General features: G+C 37.5%; 1 protein-coding gene across 1 annotated transcript in view; it reads left to right on the forward strand.

The window, feature by feature from the left end:
* LOC126419406 (lysine-specific histone demethylase 1A-like) overlaps positions 1-14,325 on the forward strand; it is a 93,453-nt gene that overhangs the window by 11,988 nt on the left and 67,140 nt on the right. The window contains exons 4-6 of the mRNA XM_050086595.1: positions 1,634-1,797; positions 2,462-2,701; positions 8,338-8,559. Coding sequence (XP_049942552.1) covers positions 1,634-1,797; positions 2,462-2,701; positions 8,338-8,559 — 626 coding nt within the window. The remainder of the gene's footprint in view (positions 1-1,633; positions 1,798-2,461; positions 2,702-8,337; positions 8,560-14,325) is intronic.

Consider the following 14,325-nt stretch of genomic DNA (forward strand, 5'->3'; position numbering starts at 1 on the left):
CTGTTCATATCAGTAAATAAGTTGTTTCCATGTTTGAGCCTTGAAACCTTTAAACTCTGTTATACTTTAATATTAATTGATTGATTTGTAATTTTTTTCTTACCAAGACTGCAAAATCAGAAAGAGAAAAAAAATATTAATGCTGTCTTAAGTAAAATCTACATCTCCTTACCAATTGCTGAATCATGAAGAATTGCAATAGCATTAGTACATACATAAATTTGTTGTTATCTCCAAATCCTTTGCAGTGTTTTATGTTTCCACTGACCTTATATTAAGGTGGACTAACAACCTTATAGATAAAGTTGTGGCAGGGGTAGGAAAGAAAATCACAGTATGATGTTTTTATGCTCTGCTGTAAGCTGTCACATTGGAATTTACAGCAGGCAACAGTTTTTACTCCAAATATCAGTATGACGTCACAAAGTGTTGATATTTTTTTGTGCTGCTCATGAGTAGAATCTGTTAGTCTTAAGTTGCTATGCTGCTACAGCTTTGTGCTATCTAATTACATTCTGACTTCTTATAATGTAAGTGATTTCATGAATTTGTAAAATACTGAATTCACTATGAATCTCAAAGGTTATTGAAGAAACATTCAAAATAAAAACTGGTGTAGACCTTGATTCCTTGCATTAATTTGTTCCAGGCAGAGCAGATGTAAAACAAGTAGATGTGTTGAAGATTTTTTCTGAAAAGTCCATATACAGAGATAGACACACATGGACTCACACTTTAGCAGAAGGTGGCAACCCATCAATAAAGAGCATCCCCAGTGGTTTTGTAATTTCTTAAATATGACTAGATGAGTTGTTGTACAACATACAAAAAGTAATAAGAGTTCTAGAAGGGCGCACAAATTGTGATTGTAGCAGGAAATGAGTTGTTCTGTACAAAATGAAGCTTCTGTTAACCCTGCCTAGAGCCTTCAAAAATTATCACACAATGAATTACTGACTTTCAAAGACTTCTTTCAACAGCTGAAAATGTTGGGGTGGATATGTGAGTTGGCTGAATTAAAAAAGAATGGAACAAATTTAAGGGGGGGGGGGGGGGGGGGGGGAGGAAATCATACTGTCCATACATACAATTATTTGTCAGAATAGAATGTAATAAAATCAGCAGCCTCCACATAAAAATCTGACCTGTATTGTACAGTATACATGCACAAATGAAAGAATCATTGAAGAATTGTTGGAAAGTGTACACTTTTGATAGAAATAATTTGGTGAGTCTCAGACTGTATCATATCCTAAAAACTAAAATTTGCAGGACATAGATAAAGCAGCCCCCATCTCCATAATTTGCATCATTAGTGTGTGCAGCCGTGCCAACTGGACAGCAGGATTTGTGACTCCACAGTGGCATGTTGTGCTGCACTCCACCTTGTTGACTTTAAGATGATCTCAGTTCCCTTTCAACGTTTTCACACTTTAGTTTTTCTTGTCTTGACTGATGCATTTCAGTGAGCAGATGAAGTATATATTTGCACGCCTACAGTGTAGTGTGGCTACAGCGTAGTGCCAAAAGCTGCCAAGTTTTCTTTCTTTTTGTGTGTGTCTGTTGCTGACTCGACATTTCTGCTTTTTGTTAAGTGGTCTTCTTTAATCCAAATGTGTTTATATTCTACCAGAATGTCCACATCATTCCATTATTAAGGTGTTTGACTATACCACAGCTGTGCGGGAGGTGTTAGTAAGAAATGTGAAAGAGGTAAAAGAACTTGAAGGTGAATTTAGTGGGATACTTGTAAATTGGGGTCCACATGGGGAATGTGTGCCACATCCATTGATTCAGGTAAGTGTAAATTTGAAAAATTACGGCATGTTAGGCCAGCCTTCACTCTTTAATTGGAGAGCTGCAATTGATGTCAGAAGGAGGCATTAAGTACTGGCTGTGTTTCCAGTTCATCTGGCTCCCGTGTGTTCCAGACAGACTATCAAAACTCAAGAATGATGCATATAAGTGGCTTGTAAGCTACTTCATTTGTAGGATATTTGCATGTTTTCCCAGAAATTTTTAATGAATTACTGCCTTGTGTTTGCAGTCTTGTCTAATTATTGTCTTCCAATTTCTGTTTTCATATCACACTCAAGAGTCCTACAGAAGTACTGAAATAATGACACTGGTTTTGTAAGTTATAATTGATTTGTTCTTTTCAAAAAAAAATACAGAGCATTCATATATACTTCTGTGCAGTATTTTGACTTGGCTTGTGGTCTCCATATAATTCCTCATCTCTCTCTTCAGTCAGCTAATCATTCACTGTACATATCCTGTGTACACTTCATTATATATCTGCAACACTATAGTTCTTTAGTTGGTTGCAGTAGTGAACCATTTTCCAATATGTAATGATAAATGACAGTAACATTGTGTGATATTTAAACATTTAATACCTTTTACCATTTCTGCTTCAGAAATTACTGAAAATATTCAACATTGAATTTTTTTTATGCAGGTATTTCAAATTATTTTTTGTCAACGTAATACATTTTTACAGATGGAGCCACCGTACAATAGTGATGGACCTCTTGTAGCTCGGGTACATGCATTCCTGGAAAGGCACGGTTTCATCAACTTTGGAATCTTTAAGCGGCTGCGCCCATTGCCTGCAAAGAAACTGGGCAAAATCATTGTCATTGGTGCTGGAATAGCTGGCCTAGCTGCTGCCCAACAGCTGCAGCAATTTGGAATGGAGGTGCAGTTGGTTACTGTTCCAGTCTTTAATTTACTAAAAATTATAATGCAAATGTGAGTTTGCCAAGGTGTATAATTGCAGGAAGCCTTCTGGTACCATATAAATGTTTGTCTGAATATTTCCCATTAAGAATGTAAAATTTTTGTGGTCGGAAACACAAAACTCTGATTATTTTGGTTTTATTAGTTTCAGATTATGAAAAAGTAGAAATCGGAACTGATAAATCAGAAAAGTGATAATATGTTATTTATATAATATGTTATATGTTCATGTAAGACCTTTTTGCAAATGGTTGTTGTTGTTATTGTTGTTATGGTCGTCTTCAGGTCCAGAGTCTGGTTTGATGCAGCTCTCCATGCTATTCTATCCTGTGCAACGTACATCCTTCTGAATCTGCTTAGTGTATTCATCTTTTGGTCTCCCTCTACAATTTTTACCCTCCACGCTGCCCTCAAATACTAAATTGGTGATCCCTTGATGCTTCAGAACATGTCCTACCAACCGATCCCTTCTTCTAGTCAAGTTGTGCCACAAATTTCTCTTCTCCCCAATTCTATTCAATGCCTCCTTCTAAGTTATGTGATCTACCTATCTATTCTTCAGCATTCTTCTGTAGCCCCACATTTCAAAAGCTTCTACATAGTGTCAAATCATTTTAGGCTTGATATAGCAATAGTAAATTATGAAATTACGAATTTGGACGTAGACGGCTAGGGATTTGAGGGAGGGGGAGTGGGGTGACAGATGACTCTTTACGCCATTCCTATCCTCCAAATGCTGCTACGGTTCTTAGTCAACATAAGCTACTTTCAAATACGCATGCACAAGGAAGATTTTATCACCTTCCTTTGGATTCAGCCAAGGAGAGATGTAGGGAGTGGGATGAAAGTTGCTCATAAGGCAGAAATAAAATAGTGTGGGTCATGAGAAATTATCAGTTTCAGTGAAGAGAAGTTGTACTTCTAACTAGCCTCTCTGTATATTTAGTCTGCTGTGGAACAGGGAGTGTGGTGTGTCCCAGCAACCAGATCCTGCCCTGAGGTATCCACATAGAGCACCTACTGCAGGAACTTCTGGCTGACAGCTGATGATGCTAGATTACATGCAGAGGGTTGCTGTATTGATGGAAGAGATCCATTTTTGTCTGTTGACTGCTGTGAGACAATTGTCTTCCTGGGACATTGGCAGCTTGTTAATCTCTTACCAGGTGTGTTCCCAGACAGTAAATGCAGTGCAGTGTTTGTGAGGAAAGTGCTGCAAAAGATTTAGTTGGATTTGAAGGAGGTGCATCCCAACATAAAGTACATTTGAAAAGGCAAGTTGTTCAGGTGTCCACGAATGGCCCTTATGTTAATAACACTTTCCTAAGAGAACTGAAAAGCAAGCTCAGAGTCGAGGGTAATTCAGAGGGTCCTGTGTTTTTGGATTTTGGGACATATTGCTTATATACAGTGTAAAGAAGTTTCTCTTGCAACTCTGTTCTTGTCAGAAATTTGAAGCCTCTCTCATAGCTGTTCATGATGCAGTCCAAATCACGGTGGGGGGGGGGGGGGGGGGGTTGGAGTTTTATCTGTAACTATTGCAAAGCTGTTAATACATAGCTTCCGTAATGTACATGGTAGCTACAGTGAAACAATAACAGACAAAAGGGCAATTGAGAAGTCCTCAAAATAAAATAAGAGAGAGTAGAAAGAGAGTAGAGAAAAGCTAAGAACACTACAAAGTATGAAAACAAAACTCATGGAAAGTACTGAGAAAGAGGCTTTTCAGGTTGAAGTAGTGGATCTATCACTAAAAACTACCTGCTTGTGACTTCACTTAATGTTCATGTGCGTATCCTTATCAGACTAGTCTATTACTATTCCGTGCATAATCGTTTTGTTCAAAGTATATTTGAATTTTCTTCTTAAGTCTCTTTGTAAGCAGTGTACTTTTTTACTGAAATAGTAGATTATGTTCTTTGTTTTCATGCTGATGGCTCATAATGTAAATGTTTATCAGTTATGTTATTTCCTTTGCAACCTAGTCTCATTCCGATTTTCCTGCAATTTATTTGTTCAAAAACCATGCTCAAAATTGGTTAGATACTAAGCACAGTATGAGCCTGAAAAAATCAAAAATTGGCCTGAAAAACATGGGGACTTTTTATTTTGCTGGGCAACCTGGAAGTAGTAGCTCAGCTACAAAGCCCTTTTATCCTTCCACAGTTTGATGGTTTAATTTCTGATGCTAATGTGTCTGGCACATGCATTAAAGTTAGTTTCCGTACTCTTCTGCCTAGACATCTTGGAGCCTTATAATTAGCTCCCATGAAAAAAAAAAAAGTCGGTAGTAATAACTGTATTGTAATGTTCTTGGGGGAAAGATTCTTAGAACTGGTCTAGGACTCCTTGAGTAATTAATATAAAGGTGGCAATTTTTTTATACAGGCAGCATTTTTGATCAGTATAACAAGCTGTGGATGAAGCTCCTGTTTACTGTGCAGTTGGAGAGCTCAGACACACAGCTGGGAAACCCAGCAATGGACATGCAAGAGTGAAATCTTCCATCGCTCATTTTGTATCACACACAATGTAGTTTACATCTGGAAACCTCTTATGAGAGGATACTTGCACAGATAACTACCTATAGCATTCAGTGCAATCTTATTGCTGTGTTTTTGGTAGTGTTGTGATGTCCAGTGCAGGGTGAAACATTTCTGTGGAAATGCGAATTTATGATATATCTCTGATATTCATTGTAACATTATTCTAATAGAATCTCAGATTTGTTGAACTTAATGTGACTACCATCCAAGTCAAGCACAAGCACTCTTCTACAGACCAATACACTCTGTTCAACAAAAGAGGGGGAGATTTTATCAGCTGTGGTCTCTAATTCATTGTTAAAATTGGCTTATGCTGTTGATCTTCATCTCGTGCACTTCAGCCTTGATAAACCTCCAAACAAAGCAATTAAAGAGGGTCAAATCTGAGGAATGAGGGGCCCAAAGACTCTGAGAATGACATCCAATCCATCCACCAAGAAATGCTGCATCCTGGAAATTACAGACAATTGAAGTAAAATTGAGTGATGATTCATGCTGCTGGGGGAAAAAAAAAGAACCTATGGCTCCAGAAAGATTTGAGATGTATCAAGGTATGTCTCCAGTAATTGTTTACTTTTCAAACCTAAAGGGTCCAGAGACAGTGGTCCTGGTCGTCTCTGATCACACATTCACATTTCATCTCTGAACGGTACAGGTGCTATTTTCCAGAGCCTGTAACAGATCATGTAACATGTAGCCTGTTGGACTGTGAACTCCCCATTTCTAGCTTGTACTGAATATGGTTGTTGTATGCAATTTCTTCGTTCTGTATCACAGGGTTTTCGAAAGTGTGTGTTGTGGAATATCTAGTGTCCTACTCAGTTTTCTAATAGATTCAGATATGCTTTGTGCAGTCTCATTCTACATCTGCTCCATTGTTTCTTGAGTTATATGTGACCTCTCGGAATGTTCACCACCAACATTTGTTTACCAAATTCTTGATTTGTCTACTTTGTGGCAATGTCTTTCTTTCACTAGACTATTTTTAAGGCTTAAGTTTCCAAATGACAGAGCTACAGAATTATGTCCACAACTGAGAGAAATACCACAAAACAAAGCACATAAACTTGAATGAGATGAGAGCTATTAATACACATGCGTTAAGTGCATTTCATAAAGGCATAAGAAGCCTCTGAAGTAAGGTAATGGATTTTTATTGTTGTTGACGCTGGAAAATGAAAGTCAAAAAGTAAATCTGTGGATGAGCTATGCTTTTTAAGACAGTAATTGAACCTCTTTGTGATCTGAATATTGTGATGTATTAATGGAGTTTGGAACGCTGAAGTTAGTTGTCCCAGCTTTAGATATGGCATCAGTAAAATAACTTTATGATATAGTAAGAGAATTAAGTTACATATTAGTAAATATTTTGTAGCAGCTGCATACAAAATAAATAAATGAAGTATGTGTTAAGTGATAATCAGTACAAGAGCAAAGAATAACATACAATTCTTAACCTATTTTTAATTGATTCTCTGTTTCTGCAACAGAAATGTGATGTAGATGAGTCTTTTATGGGAGTCAGTCCATGTTGTCAAGATACCCTATCTCAACCATCTTCGGTTTTGTTATGGTTTGCACAGAATGTAGCTAAGGTACTTCTACTGAGTTTAAGCTCAATCTGTAATATGATGCATGTACTGAGGCTGTTTTCACAAGAACCACTTTCTTTGAAAATTGTGCCAAAAAATTCCAAGTTCAGGAAGGTACTGTTGCTAATCTATGCAGCTACAATCCTGAAAATTGCCAACGTGACACAACTTTCAACGTAGAACGCTGACAAATTCAGTCACAGAAATTTTTTTCCCATCAATATACAAGGAGTGGGTATTAAGTAAAAGATTGTTTGTCAGTTAATTGTGTGTCTGCTTGTTAGAAAATTTGTGAGTTACGAACTGTCTTACAATTATATTTTTTAGCAGCTTCTAAAGTTGCCAAAAATGCAGGATACCAAATTTTGCTTACCTTTAATACCATTTTTAGTGGTAGCACCAGTTCCCATCAGATCATTGAAGTTAATCGCTGTCGAGATTGGCTAGCACTTGGATGGGTCCCCTTCCAGGTCTGCCGATTGCTGTTGGCAAGCAGGGTGCACTCAGCCCGTGTGAGGTCAGTTGAGGAGCCACTTGACTGGGAAGTAGCGTCCCTCCGTATCTGCATCCAGTGATGCCTAAGGGCTGAGGATGATACGGTGGCCAGTCAGTACCATTGGGCCTTCAAGGCCTGTTCGAACAGTGTTTGTTTAATACCATTTTAAAATTGGCATCTTATTTTGTAATTGTTAACGTCACTGAAAGACTACATTTAAATCTGTTAGAAACTTTTTCTTACCTCACTGTATTAACAGTTGGTATTTACATCTGTTGATAAAAGCCCAAAATTTAAGCCCAGTTTTGCACCTTAAGTGACATGACAAAAAATCAAATTAAGTGTTTGAGATGGGCTTGAGATATGCACTTCTCATTGGTGTAACTATTATAAAATCAGTGATGTCAGTTTTAAGACATATGGTATCAAATATAGGTAAAATATGGTCCCCCCCCCCCCCCCCTCTTTTTTAGGCTGACAACACAGCAAAATTTGGCACACTTGCATTTTTGGTAACTTTAATGGGTGATGACACAGGAAATATATTTGTAGGAAACTCATAGTTTTCAGACAGGCTCACAGACAATGCATGGAGCAATGATCATGGTTCCAGAGTCTTTCACTCACTACCTGTTGTTAAAAGGGAAAAAGTAGTTTTTAACATGTTTCAAGAGAGGAGCATTCTGATCTATTGTTCTATTTCTGTATTGTGCACATAAAGTTGTCAGTATGGCAAATTGCAGGATTGTAGCTCTATAATGTCAGGAATAATAGCTTGCCAAATTTGAGATTTTTTTTTTTTTCATCTTTTTCCAGTTCTGAAGAAAGTGATTTTTTTAAAAATGGTTCTACCTCCTGCAGCAAGTCACACAGAGACTCCTAGATCACATGATTGTAACATTCAGTTTAATCAAATCAGACTTCAGAAAAAGTGTTAAATAGATTTTTATTGGTTTTCTAGGTGTTGGTACTAGAGGCACGAGACAGAGTTGGGGGACGCATAGCAACATTTCGGAAATCATCATATATTGCAGATCTAGGCGCTATGGTGGTGACGGGGCTTGGTGGGAATCCAGTTACAGTACTGTCAAAGCAGATTAATATGGAACTTCACAAAATACGACAGAAATGTCCATTGTATGAATCTTCTGGGTGCACTGTTCCTAAGGATAAAGATGAAATGGTGAGTATAAAATTTACTAACTAATCTGCTAAACTTTATCAGCTGAAATACTGTAAAATGTGTGTTGTGTTTTGCATTATTACTTGAATTAGCCATCTCCTCCCTTCTTAAGCAATTTTTCTTTCATTATTGTCTTAGAATTCTGTAAACATTTTAAAAAATGTCTGCTATTTTTATTTACATGATGTAATGTATAATGGTAACTACTTGTAGAGAATCAGTTTCAAGTGAAATAAAAAAAGGAGTGCTTTAGAGTACATACAGTTCTAACAGTAAAATGAAAAGCTTCAAAACAAAGCAAGAATAAAAAAAAATATTCCTCTCTCCAGGGCTTTTTTTAGTTATAGTTGAGTGAAGCTAGTTAAAGTTTGTCCCTGTGGGCAGGTCATTGGACATGGAGTTCTAACTGAGCTGTACAAGAACAAAGATGGTCCTCTGCAGATTATGTAAGGAATCATCCTTACATATTTCTATAATTAATTAGGAGCAACAAGAAACCTAAATTAGGTTGACCATAGGTGGACGTTAACTACCCCACCACCCTAATCTTTTTCATGTGCATTCATTCTCTTTAACTTCTGCTCTTTTTTATGTAGTTGCTGCTCTAGGAAGACATTCAGCAGTATGGTACAAATATACATAAAATATGTTAAACCTTATTATTGTAAAATGTACATGTGACAAACATTGGAGTTACTTCTACTACTACTACGAATCTTCGTACAGCTTCTTGTATTAATTTTCTGTAACTTGTGTAGCTGCAGCATTTATATGATTTGTGATGGAATGCTTCTTGATAGACTATGTTTCCACAGTTAGCAACTTTTGTTAGGTACAACTATTTGTAAAATGCTGTTGTCAAACTGTGATGGAAATCATTTGATAAAATTAAGAGCTTTTTGAAGGACTGAGTGGTGACAAAGATGAAAGGCAGGGGGATGTCATAGAGAGTAGGAGGTCAAAGAAAGTATACTTGTAAGTACTGTGACAGCTTCAGTCCAGAGACAGTGATGTAATGTGAAGAAAATAAAATAAAGGGAACAGTGATGTATACACTCACTGCCAAAAAAAGTGAAGCACTCAAAGGGACACGGTTGGTTGCTAATGTAACTTCAGACACATACACACCGTCAGCAGAACTTAACATGAACAGTGTCAGATGTTGAGTGATGACAGTGGAGGATACAGAAATGCTGCATACTGGTGTGAGATAGCATTATCAGCAACTGACAGAGTTTGAAAAGGGTCTCACGGTGGGTCTCCATTTGGTGAGCTGGGCAACATGTGCCGTATGGGTCATTCCATGTCAGTTCAACCAATTTGAGAAAATGTTTCAGCTGATAGTCTCAGATTTGGCTGAAATTTAGCACACCAATGCTACCAAGTGTGGAACACTTATGTATAAAATTTTAAGTTCCCCTACCAATTAGTTCCAGAATTATGGCTTGTGAAAGGTGACGTGACCCAGAAATTGCAACCCGCATCTGAAAATCTATCTTCAGACCCAACTTCAGGTCTTAATAACTTTGGAACTATTCCACACAGCCCAGTGAAATTTTTACAACCCAGTGACATCCACTTAGAGAACACACTCTATGAATCAAAACACCAACAACATATTTCTGAGAGAAAATAAAAAATTCCAAAATGTGATTTAAAAAATGTAATACTTTAAAAGGTACATATTGTAGGTGCCCTCTATGCCAAATATAATTCACTCAAAAAGGTTATAAATTTTTTGTGGTAAGCTTAATGTGGCCTAAACATACGCAGAACTCATCTTGCCCTTATCAGTCACACAAACAGTTACACGCACACAAAAATACAAAAACTTGAAAAATTACCTGAAAAACATGGATTTTCTAAGTCTGGTAGCACAAAAGGGACAAGTGATATCCAAGCCAAATTTCAAACACTGCATAAGTAGATCATAATATAATATGTGGCAAAATTTCAACTTGTTATTGCAAGCCATTTGTGTGCAATAAAAGTTGACAGAGATGTATTTGGTTACATTTCTTTTAACACAATTTAGCAAGTAAATAGTGATGATGCAGAGAGCTTGTTTCAGATAAAGCTGCAGCAATTGTTGGGAACCATTAGGCAACAGAAAGTTAAACAATGGTAGTTTTCAGGGACAGAATGAGTCTTTGTTAGGCAGGAACAACAAAGGAAACAAGCAACAATTACAGGTTACTCATGTTTTTCAGATTCTGGTTCAGACTGGTCAGTACTGTTGTGGAAAATCAGTATGGAGGCAGAACAGTGTACTAGTTATGCTTTTGTTCAAAGAAGTTGCAGTATTCGTAGAGCACAAGCATCTGAATGTCATAAAACAACATATGGAACAAAATGTGGCATGCACTTTGTTCTGTATGATCTGGATGAATCGGACCAAGATTTGTTGCTATGGAGATCCGGGATACACCCTGTGGGCACAAGAAGTACAGTTCCAGGAAACTTTAGTGTTTGATATCATCATATTAAAGTGTTTCTGGATAAGTATTCTTTCCTACAAAGAAGTTGTTTTCATCCATTTCGGAAGACAGTGTAGTGTGGCCTCAGAGAAATTGATATAAAATCAGTATTGAAAGTGAATCATTGCATGGGACTTAACATGAAACCAGGACAAAAGTTATGTACCAGGTGTGTTACACTGCTAAAAAATGTAGAATGTTCTGATAATTTACATGACAGTGATGAAGAGTATCAGCCACCTACAACCACAGCAGATGCGCAATTAAATACTTCAGTGACTGCTCTGAGTTTGTCTCCCATGAAGACACACAAAGTTGGGAAAAGAGACAGGCCAAGCTATGGTAGAAGATACCTACAAGAAGCTCAAATGGAATTAAAACACAAAAAAGCTGACACACTAATGGTGGAAGAGGAAGAACTATCTGCTCCAAAGGAACAGAAATCATGCCAGAAATGCTCTGATTTGGACAAAATTTTGCATGATTTGAAAGAAAAATGTACCATATCCACACGCCAGAAAAAAAGTAGCTATTCTTACCCTTTCACCTTCCAGCTGGTCTGTTGACTACACTACTAAGGAATTCAATGTTTCTACATATGTGGTAAAGCAAGCTAGGAAAATAAAAACAACCCAAGGAGTGCTTCCACAACTTCAGCAGGCTCAGGGCAAGCAATTGCGTTCAGAAATAAAGGTGCTAGTGTCGGAGTTTTATGAAAATAATGACTACAGCCGAATAATGCCTGGAAAAAAAGACTATGTAACAGTGAAAATGGGAAATGTACGTGTACAGATGCAAAAAAGGCTGTTGCTATGCAACATATCAGAACTATATGTAGAATTCAAGGAAAAGTATCCCAATACCAAAGTAGGTTTATCATCTTTTTTCAATTTCAGCGAAAATGGTTTGTGCCTCTAAGTGCAAGGGGCACACACAATGTTTGTGTATGTGAAGCCTATCAAAATGCTAAGCTGATGTTTGCTGCTATAAAGGATTCTGGTCTGGATTACAAAGGTGCAATGAAGCTGCTAGTGTGTGACATCAGTTCCTACCAGTGCATGATACACAGGTGTGATAAATGTCCTGGTAAGGCAAATCTTGTGGAACACATGAATAACAAACTGTATGGTGAACTCCTTATGGAAGACGATGAACTTTTTTCTTATAAACAATGGACACACATGGATCACACAAGTCTTGAAATAAAGCAAAGTACAGTGGAAGATTTTGTTGAAATGTGTTGTCAAAAAAACGGACAAACTGACCCCACACAGCTTCACAGCAACAGCACAATTGGTTTATCTCCAGTTTTGTAAGGATAATTTGAAACAAGATGAAATTATAGCAATACAAGACTTTTCTGAAAATTATGCATTTATAGTTCAAGATGTCATCCAAGGATATCATTGGGACAACAGTCAAGCAACTCTCCAGCCATTTGCGATTTACTATAGAGGCGAATCAGGTGATGTGTCTGTCATGAACCTGTGCGTTTTTAGTGACTGTTTAATTCATGATGCCATTGCAGTTAATGCCCAAATTCACACTGTCATGGCATTTGTGAAAAACAAGCTGCCTCACATACATCTTGCGAAATACTTTAGTGATGGGGCAGCTAGTCAGTACAAAAACTGTAAAAATCTCAAAAATGTGTGAATGCGTTACCATGATTTTCAGATTCACGTGGAATGGAATTTTTTCGCAACTAGTCATGGTAAAAATGTATGTGATGGTATTGGTGCTACCATTAAGTGCATGGTATCACGAGCTAGTCTGCAGCACCCTACAGAAGGTCACATTTTAACACCTCTTCAATTATTTACCTGGGTACAGAAAAATATCTCTGGCATACAATCATTCTATGTTTCGAAAGATGAGGTGAAATCAGTCGAAGAGTTGCTAAAAAGCAGACTAGAACACGTTAAAACTGTTGCAGGCATAAGGAGCCATCATCACTTCTCTCCAGCGGACTCTGACAAAGTGCAGATGAGCAGACTGTCCAGTTATAACTATAGGTTCATCCACAACATATGTCTTCGCAGTGTGTCTGGCTCAGGATTCAGAAGCAAAAGCAGCAACATACAACCAGTTTGCTATGTTATTGTTGTTTATGATGACAAATGATACTTAGGATGTGTTGCAGAGTGTTGTGAAGCAGAAGGTGATGTATTTGTGAACTTCATGGCACCAGCAGGACCACTAAGATCATTTCATTGGCCACGTTTGGCAGACAGGCGTTGGATTCCTTTTTAACATATTCTTATGACAGTTCCAGTTCCTACCACAGTGTCAGGAAGACAGTACAATTTGCCACTCAATGTACAGAGTACAGTAGCTAAAGTGTGGGAGAACGTCTGTTCAAAGCACAATCGACTGGTTTTTAGCAGTTAAGGTGCAGTAAACATTAATGATAGGTTGTGTTAATCTGTCTATATGTTGTTGCTTAGTGATTAAACAGTTGTGGGAGAGGATAAGAAGAGGCTGAACAGTTTATGATATGTTTTCACAAAATTGTGTTGTGGAACAATGGCCACATCACCAAATACATCTGTCAACTTCCATTGTACACAAATGTCTTGCAATAAAATGCTGAAATTTTGAGATATGTATCATTATGGTCTACTTATGCAGTGTGTGAAATTTGGCTTGGATACCACTTGTCCCTTTTGTGCTACCACACTTAAAAAATCCATGTTTTTCAGATAATTTTTCAAATTTTTGTATTTTTGTGTGCATGTAACTCAGTTTTTGTGACTGATATGGGCATGATGAGTTCTGTGTGTATTTAGGCCACCATTAAGCTTACCACAGAGAAATTTATACCATTTTTAAGTGAGTTGTATTTGGCATAGAGGGCACCTACAATATATCTTTTAACGTATTACATTTTTTAATCACATTTTGGAATTTTTTATTTTCTCTCAGAAATATGTTGTTGGTGATTTGATTCATGAAGTGTGTTCTCTAAATGGATGTTACTGGGTTGCAAAAATTTCACTGGACTGTGTGGAATAGTTCCAAAGTTATTAAGACCTGAAGTTGGGTCTGAAGATAGATTGCCAGATACGGGTTGCAATTTCCGGGTCACACCACCTTCTTTCACAAGTCATAATTCTGGAACTAATTGGCAGGGGAAACGAATACTTTGTACACGAGTGTTCCACACATGGTAGAATTAGTGTACTTAATGAGCCCCTGGTTGAACTGACAGAGAATGACCCAGGGTCTCCAGTTGGTGAGCTGGGCAACTTGTGCCGTATCTCAACTTGTGGGGTGTTCGGATATGGCA

Source organism: Schistocerca serialis, chromosome 9, assembly GCF_023864345.2.
Source record: "Schistocerca serialis cubense isolate TAMUIC-IGC-003099 chromosome 9, iqSchSeri2.2, whole genome shotgun sequence".
NCBI classification, from domain to species: Eukaryota; Metazoa; Arthropoda; class Insecta; order Orthoptera; family Acrididae; genus Schistocerca; species Schistocerca serialis.